The 23,825-nt window shown below is 36.4% G+C and overlaps 1 protein-coding gene across 16 annotated transcripts in view; it reads right to left on the bottom strand.

Moving 5' to 3' along the window:
- The window catches only part of NAV3 (neuron navigator 3), a 514,050-nt gene that overhangs the window by 63,522 nt on the left and 426,703 nt on the right, over nucleotides 1-23,825 (bottom strand). For all 16 annotated transcript variants that reach the window (XM_077783528.1, XM_077783533.1, XM_077783527.1 and 13 more), the window contains one exon: nucleotides 730-868. In XM_077783528.1, coding sequence (XP_077639654.1) covers nucleotides 730-868 — 139 coding nt within the window. The remainder of the gene's footprint in view (nucleotides 1-729; nucleotides 869-23,825) is intronic.

Below are 23,825 nucleotides of genomic sequence, written 5' to 3'. Positions count from 1 at the left end.
GACATGGCAGAGAATACTTTCCTATTGAGACAAACTTTTCTGGTTTTATTTCTTTTTTGGATGGAACCAAGTCCTGCAAGTTCTGTATTGACTTCTCTATCACATACAATTTTAAGGGGAGCTGGAAAGAAATGCTTGGATACCCACCACAAGAACTTTACATACACAGATTCACACACAAATATGTATGATGTATATAGTTTGTGTTGTATGATATTAAGAACTCTATTTTGACACTGCATTGTCACCTTCATCCCTGGATCTAAGTGGGGAGAAGACAATCTCTGCCGTTTGAAAGGACAGTACAGCCTGTATGTTTCTTCCCCAGTGTCGTAGTTTGACACGGAAAGTGAATTTTTTATTGTGTTATCTGTTGAAAGAGATACTCCAAATGAGCTGAAGTGAGTAGAAATCCATGATCACAGATCCAATCGTATTGTATTTGTTTTGTGTTAGTGTGCAGTAGGGGCTGGGACCAGTGGGGCTCCCCCAGAGTGGGCAGAGCTGGGTCTCATCCAGCCAGCACCTTCAGCAGTGACGCATGCCCTGGGAGAAGGGAATTTGGAACGTCAGCTCACAGCTCAAGGCTGGATCAATGGAGTCTATGGCTTCCTGCATTCAGGTGTAATAGAGGATTTTGAAAGATATTAATTTTTTTAGAGGCATTGATACCAAACTTTTTCTATCCTGCATGGGGGTGTTGCAACAAATGGCAGCAAAGCTACTTACCTGGGCATGAGTGTTCTTCCTTGAAGAGGCTGTTATGTTGGAATAAGAGCTGACAGATGAGGTGGTATTCAAGTCATCTGTGCTGAGGTTGTCAAGAGTGTCACTGAGGCCACTGCTAACTGAGCTGCTGTCATCCCAGCTGCAGAGAAAGGAGCACATCTACTTTACATACTGTGTCTCAACAGGCAGAAGGCATCTCAAAATCAATACATGTGATTACTTATTTTTCAAATGATTTACCAGAAACTTTTCAGTAATGTTTCCTAAGGTACAATGAATATTGTTCTTCAGACTTTTAAATTAATTATCCACTTGCAGTCAAGAGGTTGCTTGTTCAATTAATGAAAGATGCAGGTATCCTTAAAAAAAATTACCATCAGGCCTAAGTACAAGTCATTAAAATAGTTTGTTTTATGCTTCATTGCAATTGCAATCACATTCAGTACACCGGCAGGGAAATCCATTAAGCTTACCTAATATCACTAGTAAAAAAAAATATTAATATCTTAGAGAAGACTTGATGAATTGCCAGACTACATAAAATTAAAAGGAGTATCTTTTCTGCAGACTAATCCAGTGTCAGCAAGAAGCCAGTATTTTCTAAAGTTTTATTTTCTTGTCTTCAGCATCTGTCTAGCTGGTGCAATGTCATCAAAAGAGGGATCTCTGAGAATACAGTCACTGGAGTTGAAAGAGAATACATTATACTTCTCTGAAAAAACACAGTCTGTTTTGCTTTGGGAGACTGAGGCAAAGGATGCAAATGAGAGAGAGGCTGCTCTTACAGAAATGTCATTACCAACTCTCACAGAAGCCTTTTTCATGGAAGGGAGGTTGAGATGTATTTCTCAGACTTTGCTCTACAGAATTGCTTCTCTATGGCATTACATTTTTACTTTTATTTTATTGCTATATACAGCATTATACTTCCAGTATTTTGCTGCATCTCCATCTGTTAATCTTGTTTTGGATTATTCACAGGCCAAAAATTTGAAAAAAAATCAACTTATCACTTTCAGTGGGATTAATCTCTTAAAATTTTAGGTATATAAAAGGAATCTCATTTAAGTTATCTAGGTGTCCTCTCCAACCAGTATTAAAAAAGTAGCCTCCTCCAGGAGGTAATTCATCCTGGCTTAAAATGTCTCAGGTTTGTGGGATAAACTGTCCACTGAAGGTGCCTCTTTTTGTCTTTTCCTCTCTTAGAGGGGAGAGGGTTGATAAAGCCTCTTCTAGATATGTAACATCTAGCAAGACAATACTAGGTGTTTACAACTGCTGATAAAGTCCCCAGTATATGACAGTGCATTTAGTCCTTGTTTTGCTGTAGATTGATAAGATGATTTTTAGAAAAAAAATGCAATTCAATCCCCTAATTAAATTAAAGCTCAGTACTATTGGCACTAGTCATTAAGAGCAAACAAGAAAAATAACTGTGAGTCCTTATTTTACATTTGGAGTTTTGGGAGACAGCAGCAGTGACAGGGAGCTGCATGGAACAAAATGTGTGCTAGTCTTGTATCATAGCAACTGCTGCAAGCATTACCTTTCTTTTGTAAAAGGTAGAAAATCACATTAGTAAGCCAGCTCAGTGACAAGATAAACATATTTCAGAGGGCAAGAGTTTATTACAGTGCTCCACTTTCCACCACTGGGTACAACGACTACAAATAAATATGTCTTCTGCTACATTTCCAGGTGATAAACACATGAATGATTTAATAATGAAATTATAATGTCATACATAATAGTCTGTCCACATCCATCTAAGAACCATCTCTGAAGCACTAGTCATTTAGGTCTTCTGTGTTTTTCACTTCTAATGTGATGCATAATTTCACTGATGACGAAAAGCCATTATAATAAAACTCTGTGTACCACATGGGAATATACCTTTAGAACAATGTTAAGACTGAGAACCATAGGGTTGGATAAAAATATAAACAATATAAATGTGATTAAGTTGTAGAAAAGGTAGTATTACCTCATTAAAAGCTGCTCTTTAAAAAAGAGAAAAAAAAATAAACCAAATCCAAAAAGATATATATTAGATACTTCCAGAAGGAACATGAGCTTTTAACATATGACATTCATGTCAAATAATATTTGACCATTAGTTTTCTGAGTCTACCTAAGACCCTGGGGATAAAATTTTATCCTCTTTCCCCATGTCCCTTTGTTATTATGCTCTATTTTAATTTTTCATACTTAATTTTGTGCTCATTTTTCTCTGTAAGAGAATTTACATTTTATAAATCCTGAAATAGTTCAGCTGATTCACAAAATTTAACTATGTTCTCAACAGCCAAAGTTTTCAGGTAAATATTACTGTGATAATGTGTTCTTTTATGGCTTCTCTGTGGTGTTTCACACTCAGCACACCTCACTCACCAGTGGATTATTAGTGGGTTTGGGGAACACTCATGGCCATCTTGCAAGTTGTATAGAAGATCATTCTGACATCTCTACTACTGACCTTTCAGAATCATCACCCTATTTGCCTGGATTTTTTTTTTTTTTTCCTCTTATGATATGTGCTTGAGATGCTTTATAAATTTGGGGGCTTTCATACACCAAAATTTCTGACAATATTCAGTATGGCTAAAAAAACAGGAATATTGGAACCCACTTTCTTTCTGGCATATTCTAAGGACTGTGCCAGAAACTGATGCCTACTTGACACAATGTTTTATACCAGCCTTTTGAAAAGACATAGTAAAACCCCATAAATTCCAACAGAACAGACAATAACAGCTACCCCTTTGGCAATGAAGACTGTTGTTTTTACATATTTTAATGTATTATCCAGAGTTGTTTTAACTTGGTCATGCAGCTGAGTTTTTGTATTTCAGTATTTACTGTTTCTACTTTTACAGACGTCTTTCCCAAAACTAGATAGTAGAACTGCTATCAGAAAGTATATTTTGATATTGAAAACACCTTGCTAATAATTTGTAAAAAAATTCTTGATTATTCATATTAATGTATCCTTTAAACTAGTAAAGTCATGACAAAACTATCTGATAAAATTATTGTGCATCACTTTGAGATTGAAAATCCATTTCTGGGAGTCTGCAGCAAACTAATTTTAGCTCTTGTTCCTTCTACCCTTCATTAAAATAATGTTCATTTATATTTTAGTACACTGGCTGAGATTCATCTTTCATTTTTTATTTTATTTTTCATTTACTTTTCTCTTTTTCACACATTCTACAGAGTCTATAGCAGGTCAGATTAGCACTGCTGCTCATTAAGGCACTACACTACTCTGCTGTTAAAAACCACATTTTAACTACTTATAATGTTGACAGAATTTTCTTTGTTTTTCTTGGTGTCAGACTTAGGCTGATTTAAGAGAAAATATCAGCAAATGGTGTTCACCTATCTGGGAGACTGAAACTAAGAGAAATATGCATTGTTTTGACAAGTTCTGGAAACTTTTCCTTTGACAAACCCCTGGATCCCAAGAGGATCTGGAAAATAATCTTGATATTCAGCAAGACATAATATTTGCATTAAGGATATGAATTTTGCTATTTCTAAGAGAAATCTTCTTAAATCTGGATAATTCATAAGTGTCTTCAAAATCATTGCTTGCATGTACCTGACAGATTTTTATTTTCAGAAGCTCAGCTCATTCTGCTTTGTTTGGGTTCAAATCAGCAGAGAACAAGCAAACAGCCCAGTAGTCACTGCACTCATTGCAAATGCATATAACATCACAGTGTTTGTTAAAACAATAACATATTTTTTTTTTTTCTCTAAAAATGCTTAATTTAGTGCTTGTAAGAGGTCTGCTTTAGGGATGAATCTGAATTTAGCATTAAGGGAAGATGCCTTCTATCTTCATTGAAAGAAGTTGACAGTTCTCTAACAAAAGGGACCATATGAAGCCTGATTGAAGGCCCTGGGTGTGCCAGACTCCCAGCAATTTGCAAGGTGACTGCTTTAACCAACCTTTTAAAATAATCTGGACACCAGTTAAGAGCTTCTAATTTAATGGTTTGCATTCGACTTGCAAAGATGTAATGCATGGAAATACGTGCTTTGAGCCTAGATTTTGCTGCAGGGATACCTTAAAATCTAGGTTACTGTCAACTGAAATTGCATGCCAAAACCCAGCACCTCTTTTGTAGCCTTACTATTGCTGTACCTCAGCTTTACATCTGTAAAATGGAGACAAATACATTTTAACAAATGGTTAAAATTATGGCCACTATGTTATAGCTTTCATCCAAAAACATACCCATGTGCTCTGACTTTGCCCAGATTCTTCGCAGAAACTTTGACAGTATGCTTTCTCCTTAGACCTGTGTTTCCCTTTGATGTACTAGTTTTGCCAATGAGATAATTTTGCACTAGCTAAAGCTCATCCCCTAATTCTAACCTGCAACTTTCAAATCTGAGCAATTCTTGCCTGTTTTGATGCAAGACATTGTCACTAACTGGCAAAGGTAGCTGTGAATATTGCACACATCCCAGATCTTCACAAATTGCTCCAAATGCTTCAAGCAACATTTCACTTCCTTGACCATATCAAATACTCCATAAAGCTGAGAAATCCACAATTTGCTATCTACACAGTTGGTTAGTTTCCACAATCACTCTTCGTCTCACTTTCATTAGTGTGTGCTAGTACTGATAAGATCTCCCCATATAATCCCCTCATTGACCTCTCTACCGCATAATGTTCTGGAAATAGCAAGGTGTCTGAAGGCAAAACACCGTGCTTAACATCAGTATGTAGAGCTGAACAAAGATTACAAACACATTCCAACAAGTATCCTCTAATGGAAAGATAAATTGCACTCAGCTGTGCTCATGAAACTTATTCATTTGCTTTACACAAGTATCTGGGGTTTTTTTGGTTGGTTTTTTTTTTTTTTTGAGTTCACAAACTTAAGTATTTGAACGAAATGAGGAATATTTTATACAAAATAAGACATTATTTAATACATCAGGCAGGCAAGTAATACAGCTTTAGGCAAAGATACAATTTGACTATAGCCTACATAATGAGGACCCACAGATAATATGCAAGACATTTTTCTAGATTTTTGCATGATGCCTGAAAGTAAAAATGCACTGGATTAGGAGAACAATGAATTATGAAGGTATGTGACAAGAGGAAGTGGTTTCAACAATCTGTATTAGTTCCATGGATACCTAAAATAATCTCCTTTCAAAGTACTTGTTTTAGAAAATCAAAGCAGTCTAGCTGCAGACAAGACATGACAGAGCACTTAGACATGATGATTGTTTCACCTACCCTTCCTGTTTCTACTTTCAGCATTTTCCTACATGCCCTTAAACTTGCCAGCTCATTGAAGTTCTTTTAAAGTCAAAGTAAGTCTTGTAGGTTAAGCTGGGTCGGTGCCTGGAATTTGTTTTAATATTGGCATACTTCATTAATTTCTAAGACTTCCTCCAGCCAAGCGCCTAAGTATGCAAAAAAATAAACTTTTCACAAGAAGATCATCAGACACAACAGGACCCCAATCAATGTTCTATCATGAACACCAGAAAATCATGGTTCCTTCAATGTATCCAGTCCTTGCACAATTTGACAAGATGCTTGCATTGTTTCTTTGGTTCATTACCCGTTTTTGCAAGCAAAAGCAGGAGCCGCATCTTTCAAACATACAGGTCTAGAAAACAAACCCAAAATCTTTCCTCTTAAAGTATTCATTTAATCAGACTGTTCTCTCTGGGGAGGTTTTGAGCTGAATGAAAAGTAGCACTGTATTTGTCACATGTTTTGTACTGCACCTGAAGAGCTTTAGACCACAGCAGTAGACACACATACTTGATTAGCAATGAGAAACCCTTTGTCACATTCTTGCTAATGCAAATGAAACTCACATACCCCCAGGGACTTTTGTATGGGGTTGTGATTCAAGGAATCCGAACACACTTAGCAAAACAACCTTTACTTGCTTTTTATAGTAACTTTGAGCTTTCAAACTGTGAAGCCCTTTTAACCACTTCCAAATCCCTCACTGCCATGGCAGGTACATGCAGGGTGGTGCCAAGTGTATTTCTCCTGCTGGGGGGGAATGGTCTTAGAGGACAAATAAGACAACTGAGATCATGACATAAGAGTAACATTCAGAGCTAAACCAAAACTCGACTTCTGAATGTTTGAGGATCTACAAATCCATACTAAGAGCAGATCAACAGTGAGCAGTAAGGTGTTACCCCTTTCTTTGCCTGCACACAGCTCATTGTTTTAGGTCAGTGAATCCATAGAGGATGCAGGTCTCCCTGTCCCTTTCTTAGAGCCTCTGGATATCAAGACACAATTTTTCATAGAAACAGTAGATGTATGAGAAACACCAGGAATTTCTTTGATTAGTATAGCACACTTCCATGTTTGCCAAATAAGATGCTGGTACAGTAGTCTACAGCAGTGGATAGGACTTGGTCATCCTCAGTTACACTAGATACCTATTTAAATTACAGTGTTCTAAAAATACAAAATCCATAGATTTAAGTGCCTGTGAGGTGAACAGCTACCTGGGGTGCAAGACATTTGGTGTCAGTGATGTGCAAGGCATCTACATTATATGTGAGTTAGGAAATAAAAGGTCGGCATTTAATCCCCTAGGTAATCAATAGAAAAAGGCAGTTACATCCAAAGGGTAAGCAGGAAAGACTGGAGAGGTAACAGCAAAGAAAAGGACTTAAACTATATGTCCACAGTAGAAAGTTTGAACTCAGTACACCTTTACTTTACTCAAGTCAAGCCCTGCAAGTGGAAGACAGTGTTTAAGCTACATCTACACACGTAAAATACATAAAACAGGGAACAAAATGCAAAATTCAGCCTGCACAACATACTCCATGCAGATGCTCATTACTTCTCTACAGCACACCAGTGAAGCACATATTAAGAAGCATTCTGGGCTGCTGCCATGAACTCTTCTCTGGCACCTATATTTCAGGTCATGTTTCAGGAGAGTAAGGCAGGATTCAGCTGAATATAAAGATTTTATAGCTACTTCCATAATTGACTTTTGAGAACAGAAATGTCATCTTAGCTCATTAAGAGGAAGAGATAAGAAAATAATTGGACAGTTTTACTTAAACTCCTCACTAGCATGCCAATATATCAGCTGGCAAAATTTCTCTTAAAGTTCAATTCAACATGAATTAATCCTTTTTAAATCTTCTACTGTGATCTCAACTGCTCATTATTCATGAAACAGCTATGCTGACCCTTCACAGACAGATTCAAGAGGGCACAGAATTTGTAAAATGGATACTTTCCTTTATTCCACAGACTACAAGAGCCAAAGCCCAGGCCCTGAATCAAACTAGAAACTTGCAGAAGCCATAAATTTCCCTATAGCTATTCTATGTTCATAGTTAAATGAAAACATAGCCAGATGGACTCATACTTCAGTGCTTTTTCTTCAGCAAGTGTAATGCATCACCTGTCACACTGAAACAAGGTGATTGCTGAAGCCTTAATCCTAAATTACTTTGAGGTCTTTAAGGTAGAAAATCATCCCATGTACATTTCAAAATGGGTGCACTCAGCATATTCAAAGGAAAATTTTTTAGAGTTAAAAAGAATAGGAATGCATTTATGCATGTGCTTTAATGCAGTATCACTTTGCAAGAATTTTTTTTTCAGGCTAGAAATTTATTTTAAAGGACGATCTAATTAGAAAATTATATCCTGCTACAGGAAATACAGCTAGCTCAAGAGAACAATTAAAGAAAAATGCATTTTTGCAAGGTCAGTTAATTTCCATATTCTTCCACGGATTTCATAAGTGCCTTAAGAAATAATTTGGTTTTAGACCCGGTGGGGGAAAAAAAAATGACCTAGTGGAAGATTTACATTCCTTAAGATAATTATATATACCTTGCAAAATCTGCATATCCACACCACAGGATCTGAATAAGTCTTTGCCAGAACCCCTTCTGGTTTCCACTTATTCCTGAATACAAAACTTAATCTGACATGATAGGGACAGCAGAAAGTCATTACCTAGTTATAAATTCCTAACAGAACGTATAAACAATCAGAAGAAGGAGTTTTGTAAGATGAAATTTAGGCAAGTGAATTAAACAATAAATACCCATCTAGGAAGATACTTTATTTCTGGAATGTACAGGGTTGTTTTATATTTTTGACATGAGGCACATAAACAGTATCAATTTTTAATTATATTTTGAACAATCTTTGGAAAGTAGTAATATGTGGGCTGAAGAAAGATCTAAAGAGGTAATTCCATCAAGAGCTGTTGACAATATCATAACAAACAAAGGGAGAAAATCTTTTGATGGAATTATCTTCCTGCTGCTGTTTGTTAAGTTTTCTACACATTGGATACAAGCGATGTTTATATTTTTCAGAGGCAGATTCAGTCAAGTTAATTAACATTAGTTGAATGAGCATAAATAAACAAAATACAAACTGCTCATGCAGTTCTTCAGAAGTTGAAAAGAAATATAAAGCCCTATTACTTCTTGTTACCTCATCATTTTATGAAGTAAAAATCTCATTCTTCACTTTGTATATGGCCAATTCCCATCCCCAAAATTGAAAAGATAAAAGAGATGCCCAAACACAAAGTATCTCATGGTATCTGCATGTATAATGAAAGAAAAATCATACCAAAACCAGCTCCTTAAACATCACGAGATAAGCAGAATTTGCCATTCAGCTTTGCAAACTGTCAGTCAACTGCTTCAGATGGGAGGGAGGTATTGAAATATCAAACCTCTTTATTCAACCTTGTCTCTACAGCATATTAAGAAACCAAACAGATCATCCTGATAATTGTTCAGAGAACTATTCCCAGTAATTATTTGCCCAATGTCAAAGTCCTGATTTACTGTAACCTCCTCTGCTGTATACAGTCCCTCATGCTTAAGCATCTTTGCTCCTAGAACTACCTGTCTTGTTTTTGCATATGAGCAGAAGCAGGGATTTATTTTTCCTGTCTGCATCTGATTAAACTCAATCTGAGAAAAACCAGTGTACATAACTATGTTAGCAGAATGATAAGTAAATCTGTCTTCACTCTGGTCATAATACTCATCCTATAAATCTACACGATGTAGCAAGTCTTAAATCTAGCAGTTTTATACAACTTTGCTGCTGCAGTACAGCAAAATTTGGAGTGGATTTTGTTTGTGACAAATATTTCTTACACCATACTGTCTTTTGCTTAGAATGGGAAGATGTGGCAAACAGAGACTAAACCAAAATTTTTATGTTTAATTTGCAATTTCACTGGGCTTTTTAAAATCATCCTTTACATGCTGACAGCAACAGCATAGAGTTGGACCCCTCCTATCCCTGTCACCTCATTGCAGCGCTCCCTAATAACCTTCTTACCATAACATGGTCCCAGAGTTGGCAGCCTTGCACTGCCATCCATGTTAGAGCATTCTGGCTGCAGGATACATCCCTGAACACACGGGAACTGCTGGCAAAACAGCGTCTCTGAAAGTGTAAAGTGGGTTCAGTCTGGGGGGACAATGGGCTTCCTCACACATACTCTCATGCAAAATATTTTCTCCCTGCAGGTCTCAAGAAGGAGGTGCTGGTTTGTTCAGTTTAGCAGTAAGTTGTGACTATGGGAAAAGGTGTTAGTTTAAGGCCTAAAGAACTTCTTAATAAAAACCTTCCCCTTTGAACCTCTTTGAGAGCTTGAGCCACCCAAATATTTTCAGATAACAGGGTAAGCCTATTTCCTGAAGCCTAATAGGATTACTCCCAGTAGGCATCATGACAACAACGTATCTGGCATAGGGCAAGTTAAGCAGAACACAAGGGTCCTTCTTTTCTTGATTCTGTTTGCCAGCATTGCATCCCATTTCTCTTGCTTCTTTCCCAGATCTTCCTGAGTAATGATCCAGGTTACAGCTTTAGCAGAAAGTGGGAAGGGACTTCCTCCTGTATCTGCATGACCTGAATTTCAACATCAGTAAGGAACAAACAATTCAGTGGTCAGGCTCCCTGTGCATCTGACCTTTAAGGTCTTGCTCATCACTGCTGCCTGGAAAAAACTACTGGCTGATTTTGACAAAACTTTGCAAAAAACATAAAGGTCAAAAAATTATATTTCTTAACTCTCAAGCGGATACACAGCCACATGAAGACAAAGCAGATGTATTTCTGAGAGGAAACATGCAATATGAATTAAATGTATCAGACATTAATTATTCTATATGAAAAATCAGACTGCTTATAAATTAGCAAAACCAAATGCTTAATGCAGTTCAGGTGTATCTCTAGTCTATTTTTAAAAAATAGGTTCTTGGAACATTTTTATTCAGGTTTGAGATTTGAAGATTTTCAAGACCCTCTAGCCTTTTTGCCCATGAAGGCCAGGGTGCTTTCAGAACAGATTTCAGATCTTAACTTATTTACAAAGATTTAGCCATTCAAGCATTTATTTGGTATTTGTTATTTTTTCAATATCTCAAATGTTCAAGATTTTATTGCTCTGCATTAAAGGGTTATCTTGGAATTTATATTATTGACACTGCTTAGTTTAAGATAAATTCTGTTTGAAGGGTTTAATGTTATCTTTAATCCTGACTTGTGCCAGGCTTTTGCAACAAATCTAAACATTATTAATTTGCACCTTATGTTACATGACTGCTTTTCACATGGTGTTGACAGCAGTCATGGACAGTGGTAGTAATTTAATTGTGCTCAGAGATCACAGCTGTCACTGATTCTATCATCAGATACTTTCAAACATCTTTCTTATTCCATATGCCAGTGGTACACAATCCTTTTTCTTCTCATAATCTCTTTAAAAAATCCCTCTGTCATGTGTTTATCATCTTGCCAATGAGGGCAGGAGCTCACTTATGGAACTGCTACTTGGGGTTTCAACCTAATCCTTATCCAATTTTTAAGAGTCTGGAGAAGGCAGGGATTTAGGAGTAAGTTATAGGGCAGATAAACTGCTTAGGTTTCTTGACTATGAAACAGTAAACTATCATGGAGCTGTGGGGATATAAAAGATAGGTGGAAATTTTCAAATAAAATATAGTTGACAATACGCTATTTTTTAATAGAAAATGAAACATCTTGCAAACTTAAAAACAAAATATTATTTTCACAAAAACCAGAATAGCTTAGGAATTAATTTTTAAATTTCAGTCAATCTATTCTTAGTCGTACTGCAATCAGAAATAATTTTCTTGCACTGAGAAAACAGGTGTAATAGGACAGTACAGATGTTCTTTTTGTATCATAGCTTTCAGATGGTTCAATTTACTTCATTTGATATTTCAAATCATTGTGGAAATGATTTAACATTGAACAAAACTACCTTGTAGTAAATTTACGGATCTTCAATGAGACAATATATAATCTACTAGTCATATGAAAAAAATTTGTATAAAATAAAATAATAAAGGATAACATAAAATTAAACCCAAAATTTCCAAAATTTTAAAATACAATTTCTTTTTTCCTAAATGAAACATTTGAATGTCTCTTGTAACTAACAAACTAAAATAAAAAAAAACCCCTCACAATTGAATGCAAAATGAGAGCCAAAATATGAAAAAAATCCTTTAAAAAGAAATTACATATTTTGATCACATCTCTAAAGATACACAACCAAAAACCAATGACCAATTTTTATGCATACTACACATTTTGGTATTCTTCCTAGTACAGTGACATATATTTCTTAGAGGCATTGCTACCTTCTGTTTTGTAAACAGTTTTCTTCAAAAAATGAAGAACCCAAACTTCAGAAACTTGCAGTCCTTCTTCTGGATAACAGAATAATTCCCTTGGCTATTTTTTGTTCAATTTTCAGAGAAACAGCACATTACAAGAACCCCTATCAGCTGAAAAGGTGGCTGCACTAAAGTATCTCACCATGAGTTCACCCTTTCCTGGGGATGAAAGTACTGAAATTACTATTATTGCCAGATTGACTGAAAGAGAATAATGGTGCTCATGGATTCAAGATGCTTTTGACACAGCTTGTAGGTGTGGTATGAATGCCAGGTTTTAAAAAGGGGATGCATTTCTGCCTGTAAACATTTTCAGCAGCAGAAAAATAATGCTTGATCTCCTTGTAGAAATGTAAATAACTGTCCGAGTGGATTTACTCCCCTAACATATCAAAATCTATAAAAAAAATTAAGGAATTAAGTTCTGGCTGTTTTTAATGCAATCTGGAAGACTGGGAAGTGCACTGAGGTCAACACCAAGGGGCAGAAAAATAATTTTGTGATAGGACCAAAGAAGTTGTGAATAACAGAGACGAAAGTCTTCTGGTTCATCCTCCCCAGCCCTCTGTGGCCACACACATGTGCTTGGGGAATAGCAGGTAGCAGCAGACAGAGACTGTAGGGGAGGAGACTTTGGCACTTTATAGATCTTCACAGTCTGTCAAGGTCTGTCAGTCCCACTGCATCCTGCTGGGCACCAGGGGCAGGATCTCACCAGGCAGCCCACTTTGCTGCAGTGGACACCTCATCTCAGAGCCAGTCTAAATGTCCTCCAAAATTATGATGATTCCATTAGGCTTGTAACCAAGACACATTTTAAGTGCAAGTTATCATTGCAGATGTGTGAATTTTTAATTAACTTTAAAAACTTTAGTAATATAAAGAGTAAGTTAAGTATCTAGTATTTATTATTACCATCCAAAAGACCCCAACCCCCGGCAAGCTGTGAAAGTCAGGAAGTAGATTTGAAATCATTGAGAAAAGAATAAGAAAGCATGCTCACTGTTCTTCAATTTCTCTACATGAAAAAAAAAAAACAAAACAAAAAACACCATAATGGATAGGCATGAAACCTGTAGCCCTGCTGGAAAGAGAACAGAAAGGACTAGAATCCTCTTTACTACCTGATGGGAGAACTGAGAATTAAAATTCTCATCTGCAATGTTGCAGAAAGAATTAGGATGCAAGAAAGGCAACAAAAGACCAGACAGCAAGAGATTGTGGAAATATGATGGATTGCAGCAGAGAGGGATGCCAAGCTCAAATCCTACATGGAAAAAAAGGGTGAATGTCACCTACAAAGGTCAGAGCTCTAGACATTAGCAGGGAGTGGAGTTTGGAGAATTGAATTGCTGCGTCGTTTCTACCCTAGGCACATACAGCCAGACAAAGGGCACTACAGACAGCAACACAGGGCCTGCAGCAAAAACCCTCCCATGCAATTCCAGCAGAGAAAGTAAGCTACCTTAACATTAATCAAGTACTTTGTTTACTTATTTTTCATCTGAAATTGCCATGCTCTCTCTCATTTAACGTAAAATTCAGGTAATTTTTGCTCTCTGACAGACGACAAAATTATCAGAAGCAGCAGAAATTAAAGGGCAGAGGGTACTGCAGGAGTGAGAATAGGTTACGGCAGGCTAAAAACTCTACTGTAAACTTAGCTCTTAAAATCCCAAGCACATACAATATCTACCACTACTGATATGATACATCTTCTGCAAATAATCAATGCTTATAAGAATTAGCTTTCTTCCTTATAAGAAGTCCCCATTTCCATATGTAATCCTCCAAAATTTTCATTTTCCAGGAAAGATACAGAAATACTGGCATAAATACAAAACATCCTAAAAGGGTTATGAAGAATTAAAATTTGAGTAATGGGGTACATATCTTATACTGAGCAACAATTAGGACTACTGTGCTAAAATGCAACAGACAGGACAAACTATGAGAGAAGTAACATTTATTTCAGTATTAAATTGCTAGAAAAATGAATGATGACTACCACTTTCTTTAGCAGTAGAGCAGAAGAAAATTCTGCAAAAACACAACTCCCTTTTCTTGACTGTATTGCTTCAGTTGCTGCAAGACAAAGAGGCAGCAGTATCACAGAGGCCATTCTTCACTTGCTTTGCTATTTTTTATGGCTTTTTCCAAAGAGAAGAACACCAGAGAGAACAGTCAGAGGATCTCTGACCTTCACTTTTTGCTAACTCACTGCCTTAATAAAGATGGTTGCTCTCTTGTCCCTCATTCAAATCTCTGCTTTTCAACTGGCACCTCTAATACTGCATCTAAGAGAAATCCATGTGAAATTCATGCCTTATTCAATTAATAGCATTCCAATATTCTGATTGTGAGACACTTAAATACAGATGACTGTTTTAAGTGTGATAGTTAAATGGGTTAAAGATTCATTTTTAATAACAATATGAAAACTGGATGTTGGAGACAATATATACACACTGTCCAAAAGACAAGGGGCCATAGGGTACTCTGTGTTTGGCAGTGAAGCTCTGTGTGTGGCCTTCCCGTGGTATTACTTCTCTTTCCCTCCTGAGGCACCTGATACATTCACTGGCTTAAGCACACACTTGCTTTTGGCCTCAGATTCATTCTACAGAAATCCAGGTATCAAGCCAAAGTGTCACTGTAATTAATGCTGGTGATGAGTAAAAACGAGTGCCAAATCAAAGTTCAAGTTGGAAGCCAGTTCCAGTCACCTGCAGACAGATGTCCAGCTCTTGGCTGCTGCTCCCATATAAAGCAAAGAGAATCTGGTTGTTACAGATAATTACAGAAAACATCACAGGATTGCCTCTTGTGACAAATAAAAAGACTCCACTGGATTTTCATTCACTTATTCAAGTTTTTCTCTAAAAAATTGTAAATTTACTCCTTCCTCCTCTTATTAAAATATGGGTATGAGTCAGGCACAGTCTGTCTCCAACACAGCAAAGCCTAGGAGCCTCCCAAGACTGACAAGGCATTCAGCCCCCACGTTTTTGCTGTTACTCTGCTATTAAAAGCATTTGGCAGAGTTGAACATGGCAAGCTGCTAGTTCAGGCCTCTGGTCATTCTCAAAATCTGTCAAATGTGATGGCTTACACCTGGGAATGCTGGAGTGTGCATCCTTGGAAAATAAACAAGCTATTAAGGGCCCTGTTGATTGTGCAGCATGTGAGTCCATCTCATTATATCTTTATTCACTTCCACTATCAAAATAGTCTGTCAGTAGAAGTCAAGATATTTATTTGTTAGCAAAAACAATTCTGACATCTACTGTTACTTCATTCTGTTTATTTCCTTCTTGTCTTATCAAATTCTTCAGTTTAGGTTTTTCTAACAATTTTTTGGCTTTTTGTTTGCTTGTTTTTTCAGTTTGTCTGAAAGAAATTTTCACAGTTTTATTTATAGTTTAATTGCTGAAAGTAATTTCTTTTAAAATCCCTTTCTTGAGACATTTACAAAAGCAGAAGTCTCTTGGGGCAGAAATGAAACAAACTGAGATATAAACCAATTTGACAAATTTTCCAAAACACCTACTGAAAACAATGAAATATATTTCATAAAGCTGAGCACAAATAAAATCTGATCCTACTGAGCCATTTCAAAGGAATTAGAAATTCATAAGGATAATGCAAATATTCATTTTTAATATTAGAGTAAAAATAAAAGTCCTTTATGTTCTAATGTATAAATGATCCCTAAATATCCTTCCCCTAGGATTGGCATTTTCCTAAGACTTTCCTTAGAGAACGGAGATTGCCTTTGTTATTAGAACTGTAATGCAGAGGATTTTTAGCACTTCTGAGTGATTCAAAATACAAGTTTTTTGATATTATGTAACATCATTGTTCTTTACTACACATAGGATTTAGGCAGAGATCAAAATTCTCAACCACAGATATCTAAACTCTGGCACTTAAGCATTTAAGGACACCCCCAAATGGCCTGATTTCCCCAGCTATTGCATACCCTTCAGTCTGTTGGCAAACAATCTGCCTAAAATTATGGCAAATAATGCATCTGAGCACAGAAAGCAGGGAAAGTCTCCTATTAATTCTTTGTTTCTCTCTATTACTCCCAAATACGACACAGATTAATTTTCTACTTTAAATTATCTGAATTAATTTCTTAGCCTCTTTTTACTTCTAAAGTTTGAAGGGGGGCGGGAGCTGGTTTTCTCCTGAGTACTGAGTCTTCATTTTTTATACACTGATGCTTTTTATTTCTCTGAAACCAATGAACTTCACAAATACTCAAGAAAATTTAATGAGAAATGCTAAACTGTCCTGTTTAATGCTGCTTGAAAAGATCCTTCCATTTGAAAGTTAATAATTTCTGAGTCAGGTTCTGAATGCATTGTACGTCAAACTTGACAGCTTTCCCAAAGAAAGGTTGTGTTTGATGATTATTTTAGGGACTAAGATCTGATGAATATTCATGTTCCAAAACTAAATTCACTGGCTTAAAGCTCTACAAACTAGCCATTTGGTTTCCTCTGCCTTTTTAATGCTTCCTAGATGCTTTTTGCTGAGTGACAACTGACAAGTAGAAACACTAAACTGCATTTTCAAGACCACATCTTTTCTCTGTAATTGCATTAAAATCAGTAGAAGTTTGTGACACGTCTTTTAACAGGTTACTCTCCACACTGAACATCTACCGTGATTTGAAATTGCTTCCCTAAAAATAAGAATGTTAACCTCTACATTGCAACACACTGCAGTATAACTGGAGTATACAGGGTCAGTAAAAACTCCCAAAACCTGAACATTCTGAATGACTGAAGAGAGCATATCATAGAGCTAGTGTAAGAAAAAAAATTCTCCACCTCTTAGATGGAGAAATCCAGTACTGAAAAAAATGAGTCCTCTTAAGTAAGACCAGGCCATCAGTTCACCAAATTCAGCCTTCATCACACTGCAGCTTGGTACCATTAAAGGCAAATCAAAAGCTGGCAATAATTTCTTATTTCTTATAATTCAGGCATCATTTTGCAAACTGCCACTTTCTCATGCACTGCCATTTATATATAATATTCTTACTGGGTATGTAAGCTTCAATGTACAGCCTAGTAAGTTCACAACATGCAGCACTGTGAAAGATAAGCCTTTGAAATGGTGTGACATTTCAGGGTGAACAGCTGAGCCATCGTTTTCCTAGCAAGCCATATTTCATAGCCAAGATTACCTTTGCAACTGAGAAATTGTCTCCTAAGGCCATGACATGCTACACAGTCCTATGAATCTGTCCAGAACTTACATCCCAACAACTAATCATGTGAAGTCCTAAGTAATGAGATCTTCAGTTACCCCCTTACTGAAAGTGGGACACAGACATTATTAGGATTGAGCATGAATTCTAAGTGAGACATAGATGAGAGCAGAATAACAAATATAACCCAAGAGGAACTTTCCATAGCTTAAAAACCTCTACCAGTAGAAAAAGGTCCTTTATTTTCCCTTGCTCACCCAGCAGTGCTGTGCTGGCTCAGTATGTTCTACTTGGAAATGACACAAATAATACTGGGAGGAGAGAAAAGGAAGAACAGCTAACAGTCCCAGTGACATGATGGCTGCCTAGCAGTGAAGATTAGAAGCAGTGATGATAGGCAAAAGCAAAGATAAGCAGGAGAGAACAACCAAATCCTACCTATTCCTCTCAATGACTAATTTACCCAAACCCAAAGCTCTCTTTGTAGGCTACTTGTGACTTCACCTCCCCCAGTGACAACGCTCCTTTGTGTACAGCAGTGGTGACCTTCTCCTGCAAGGCTCAGCAGCATTAATCCACCCTGTCAGCCATCCCAGGAGCCTCTTCTATCTTTAACCTCTGTACAAAAACCTTGCATATCGTGGTAGGCAGAATTAGAAGCTGCTGCCAGAATCAAATCATTAAAGCCAAATGAGTTCATCGACATATTGTCACTACAATGAACAACCTAATCTCAACTGCTGTAAAAAATATTGATTAAAAGTAAAGATTTTAAAGAAGTAGCTGCAGTTATTTTCAAGAAATTGCCTGCAGAAAAATGGAATCTGGAAACAACCTTCTGGAAAATTTCTGTTATTTTGATCTAGGTTTAATTATTTTACCTAACTTCATTCTCACTGTTTTCTAATCAGTTTACTGTGAATTGCTCTAATTTAATTTGATATTCAGGTATTTGATGGATGAGAACTTCTTTAACCATTTTCCTGCTACTATAGAGAATTTTTTTCATTATTTTATTAATACTTCCATTAACTTAGTGATATATTAACAGAGCAATGAATATAAAAAACGTCTCCAGTGAAAACAATCAATGTGAAATACCATAATTCTCCTGTTTCTTTTGTCTAACAAATTGTTTATTACAACCTGCTCTGGGAGTTAGCATTTAATAGGCAGACCACCTACACTGTGCACACAGTTATATAACACCACCAAGTGAGTCAGGAGATTCCTCCCCTTGATTAGATAATGAGTTCTCATGTATCAAGTCTGGGAGGCCTCCATTATTTTATAGCAGAAATCAACCATCAGTAGTGAGAGATGGTATTGAAAGTTTCATAAAATAGCTTTTTCGCAAAATCTAAAACAAATACACAGGAATAGCACTACAGAAAACAGAAATATGCTTGGCATTTTCTCTTTTATCGCATCGTGGCTGTCAAATATAGCAGACCTTCTTCACATGTGAGGATTATGTAAATAATATACACTTGAATTTATTCCATAAAGCATCAGGATTACTAAACAATGACTTCTTGATTCCCTGTGGGTCATATTCCCATTGTGTGGTTCTGCATTTATTTTCTCAAATTAACTAATACCAACTTTCTGCTTTGAGAATTCACTGAGCATAATTTTAAAGTATTTCCCTGCTTTTCTTTCAAGATGTTAAGATTCTTTTTGTCCAGATACATCAGATTATGAAGTTAACAAGGAACATTTCTCTGTCATTGTTACCAAATGCTAATTGTACCTTTATAATCAACCATTGCTTTGCAGAAAATCAATAAATACTTTATCAAAATGGACATAAACTTTACTATCTGATAAAAAGCCTCTTTTCTAATCCACTATTAGTAAGATTATGAAATCTATTACTTTTTTTATTCCATTGTGATCATTACATTATTGACTCTCTAATACTATTTTTTATTGCTTTTTTGCCTTTTATGCTCTGACTTCTTTTCTGATAGCACTCTCACAGATATTCCTTGCAATTTCTTGCCTTCTAGTATTTACTGCTAATTTTTATTTTAGTATTTTATGCCACTGCATTTGAGAAAACCTATATAAAAACTCAGCCCAGTGAGAAGAGTCAATTTAACAAGATGCTCTGGGCATAACATAAAATCTTGTCTATAGGAAATAGAATATTCAAGTGAGAACAGCCAAATACAATTATCTAGCAACAGTGCTGAATTAGACTACACGGTGAAACAAAGGGGCTTTCCAATCCAAATCTCTAATTTCACAGCCCTACTATCTCAGTACAAAATACCCTCAATTTATCTTTTCATGAATTATTCCATCTATTTTAGGCATGCCATTTTAAGAAAGAAGTCTGCTGAAAAGGAACAGCACCCAGCATGACTGAATCATTGAGGTGATGTTTTGGACTGAATTTGAATAATAGCTGTAAAGCTAACTTTGTAGGAGTGGTGTCAGATGATCTTTAGTAATGGTTACTGTAAGATGTGTTATGGTATCCTCTAGAAATAACACTCAAATAATTTAGTTGAATATGTTCCCTGCACACTGGAGCAACATGCAACTAAAATCTTTGCCCCAGAATATTTGTAATTTCCATAGTGTGTAGGACATGAGAGCATGGGAATACAGCCACCATAAGCATAGAAGCATCAGTGGTGACTACATGCAAAAACTAAGCAAAAAAGCAGATGAAGAAGCCAGACAGAAGCTGCTTGCATAATTAATAAAATGAGAAGTAAGGGTGTAAAGGGCAGATCTATCACAGTTAATAAAAATAATACATTCTTACAGTGCAGAAAAAAAGCACAGGCAATGTATGGATACTTTTGAGGAGAAATTTGGTATATGACTTTTGAAAACTTAACTTTAGAGGATTTAAAAGGTTGATAGCTAGTCTACAAAACTTAGAATTTAAATTTTAAAGAAAAGATCAGCTCTTTTTCTTCTGTTTCCCTGATTTCAAAATAAGAAAAAATACTCATCACTGGGATGTTCAGAGTATCAGGGAATGTTTGTACATGTAGGTAAAAATATTAAATACCATATATTTCCTAAAACTGGTGATGGCAGAATGATAATAGAATATTTCCTTCCTTTGTAATTGTAACAAAAGGAAAATATCAGCATATGCTGCTTGCTAATTTCTACTTCTGAAATATACAGCAAGAGATAATGTAAATTAGGTCTAATATACAGCACTATGCTGTCAAGATAGAATTGGTAAATAATTAGCAGATCCGAATGACATTGTCAGAGTAAATTTTTAATTATCTAGTTTATCAGACTGGAAGAGCCAAAATAGCTTCTGGAACCTAATGCATCTTTGCAAAATTCTTCGATGAATAATTTTACTCTATCTTTAATCACCTGGAGAACATATCTATATCACTAGGAGGACATTATCACTTCCTTTTTCTCTCCTTGGCTCATAGTGTCACTAGTTATTCATTACCTTCCTAAGACAAGCCTTATACTTTAACCTTCAAGAGCTAAAAACTTATCATCCTGTGTCATTGCTAACCACTTAAGGACACAACCTTTTAGTTTGTAACACCTATCTGTTTTCAGGGTGATACTCAAAGTCAACCAGCTTTAGGCAAAGAGCCAGCACAGATGGTGACAGCATGAGGAGGCAGCACAGCTTCTGAACACCACTTCTCCCTCCACTGAGAACCTGATCCCTCACCGTACACACGCAGAGAGACACTGGCTCATGGGTGTGTACCACGAGCACATGCTCACACCACTTGGGCAAGCACCTGCAGGCAGGACACATGTAGGCATAGGAATGCTGATGTAAATAGAATGTGCTGATTGGGGATTTGCAGTGATGGGTTTTCTGCAGAACAGAAAAGCAACACTTTGAGTTTGCTCAAATCTTGTGTGACTTAGGGGTGGACATGGTAAAGAAAAAAGTCACAGTTTTGCCTTCTGAAAAGTTCCCTACAACAAAAAGCATATCCATTTCTTCAGTCAGTCTAGGGAAAAAGAAACAGTCTGTGTAGATTTACTGTTCTAAGACAATTTAAAAACAGTAAGTGACATAGTATTAACCCAGGAACCTCAGACCTTTACCCTGTTTGCCTGTTCAATTATAGCTCACTATTTGGTTTGGGATTTTGGTGTTTATTTTTCAAGGTAAAGCAATTAAATCCAGGCAGCTTGAAATAGAGGCTACTTAATAATGATTTAATCAATTCTGTTACGTGTTTGCTGTAAGTTTGGGCTGAAATACACTTGTAAGTTTCCAATTTTGTGTTAGGTGAAACAGGAAAGATTGGTTTCTGTAAGGGCAAAGAGAACTCATGTTGCAGCAATTTTCCTGGCTTATCCTCTGATTCTTTTATTAGATCTTCTAATTATTAAAGTCCCAAAGCACCTGCACATAATACAAAGAGTCTGGCTGAAACCCAGAGCATACTCATCCTTTTCCAAAAAAATCTATAAAACATATGCTATTCTGTCTGAGAAAGCAAAGAAGACTTTGCATTTAAATTATACATATGGCAATATGCATACAAAATGGCTGATTGCTTCCACAACTATTAGCTGGAACTTATCAATGTTTCATATTAAAAATTAAATAAATCTTAGGCTTAGAACTTGAATGACTAAGTCTATGACACAACAAACTTTTGCTGAGAAGGTAATGGGACCTCTGGCTATCTGTGTTTATAGCAGTAAATGTACCAGGATCACAGTCAGGGAGGGAAGTCAAGCTGCTTTAGAAAATCACTGCCAAACATCAGCCAATCACCCAGGATCTCACCCCAGCATCCTGAATCTCTCTCATCTCCCAAAAATGTCATCTTCCATTAAAGCCAAAAAAGACAAAAAAGCAGGACCATTGCTTGTCTGTGCACACACACAAAAATAACAGCCCCAAGCCCAAACCAGAACAAATTAAAAAACCCCTTTATCAGCTAGAAATCTTGAGGAAGACATAGCAGCAATATAGCATATCTCTTTTAGCCTATTCATTACTCCAGTTAGACTACTAAGCTTCAGAGGTGAGTCACTAACAAAGATGGAAGGTGGCCATAAATGGCTTCACTATATAGGGCAAAAAAAAATCCCAGCTTAAAAGCTCCCCATTGCAATGAAATACTTTCCCCACTTCCTACATTAATAGATGTAATATTCAAGTTGGAGAGCAAGCTAGCAAGTGACAGATGAAATAAAAATATAGCTTCAGACAGCAAAAACATTTTAAGTCTGTTGCAATGAATTAAGTTGCTGCCATCTTGGGAAACTTTGTCCTCATCTCACTCTCCAGACTTCTTGGCTGCCATATTTGTTACCACCCACTTGGCAAAAGCCGAAATAATTCTTTGAATGTTCCACATCAGCAGCAGTATGTCAAAGACTTTTTTCCAAACTGAATACTGACAACAGCCTTTTGCAGCGCTTTCTCATTCCTGACTACTGTTCCTCTCTCCCAAAGTCCAGCCAGTGTTTATCACTTAAGTTTACTCTGATATTAGAAAAGATTGAAAGATAAGATGGAAGAGGTCAGAGCTACTGAAAATTGGTACACTGGAAAAAAAAAGGTAAGACAACAAAACCAGTCTGGAAAACAAGTGGTAATCATCTTCATAAATGTAACTGAACAGCAAAAGCAGGTTCTCATATTTACTGCAGAGACAGAAAGGGACAGAAAAAATAGTAAAATTTCAAAATGGAACCATCAGTGACCTAAAATCTCACCATCAAAACCACTGTGGCAATAAATTTAAAAGAGAGGATCACTATGGAAAGGCCTATAGCTAATTGCTGAGTAACTAATAGAATCAAATACCTATTAAAATGCAGAATCAGAGTCTATTTTGAATTATAGTCTATCCTAGAAAGGTGCAACCAGAGGAAAGAGTTTGGTGTATTTTTCTTTGGTCAAACAAACAAGCAAACCAAACCAACTGACATTGAGTATAAGAATGAAACTAGCTGGAAGTGTGAAAAAACCCAAAGAACACAACTACTGGAATACAGGACAGCCAGTTAAACTTAAAAGACACCCCAGGAGGTGTAATGGAATTCAATACTGCTTCAAAAGGAAAAATGCAAGGAAAATGAAATGACCGAAGTGAGTTAAAAGTCCAAAGATTAAAAAATTCCTTTATTGCAAAAGAAAACTGGGAAGGAAACCAATTAGTAA

Source organism: Lonchura striata, chromosome 5 (genome assembly GCF_046129695.1).
Source record: "Lonchura striata isolate bLonStr1 chromosome 5, bLonStr1.mat, whole genome shotgun sequence".
NCBI lineage: Eukaryota > Metazoa > Chordata > Aves > Passeriformes > Estrildidae > Lonchura > Lonchura striata.
Note: the sequence above shows the minus strand (reverse complement) of the source record. Positions and strands in the feature narration are given on the sequence as shown.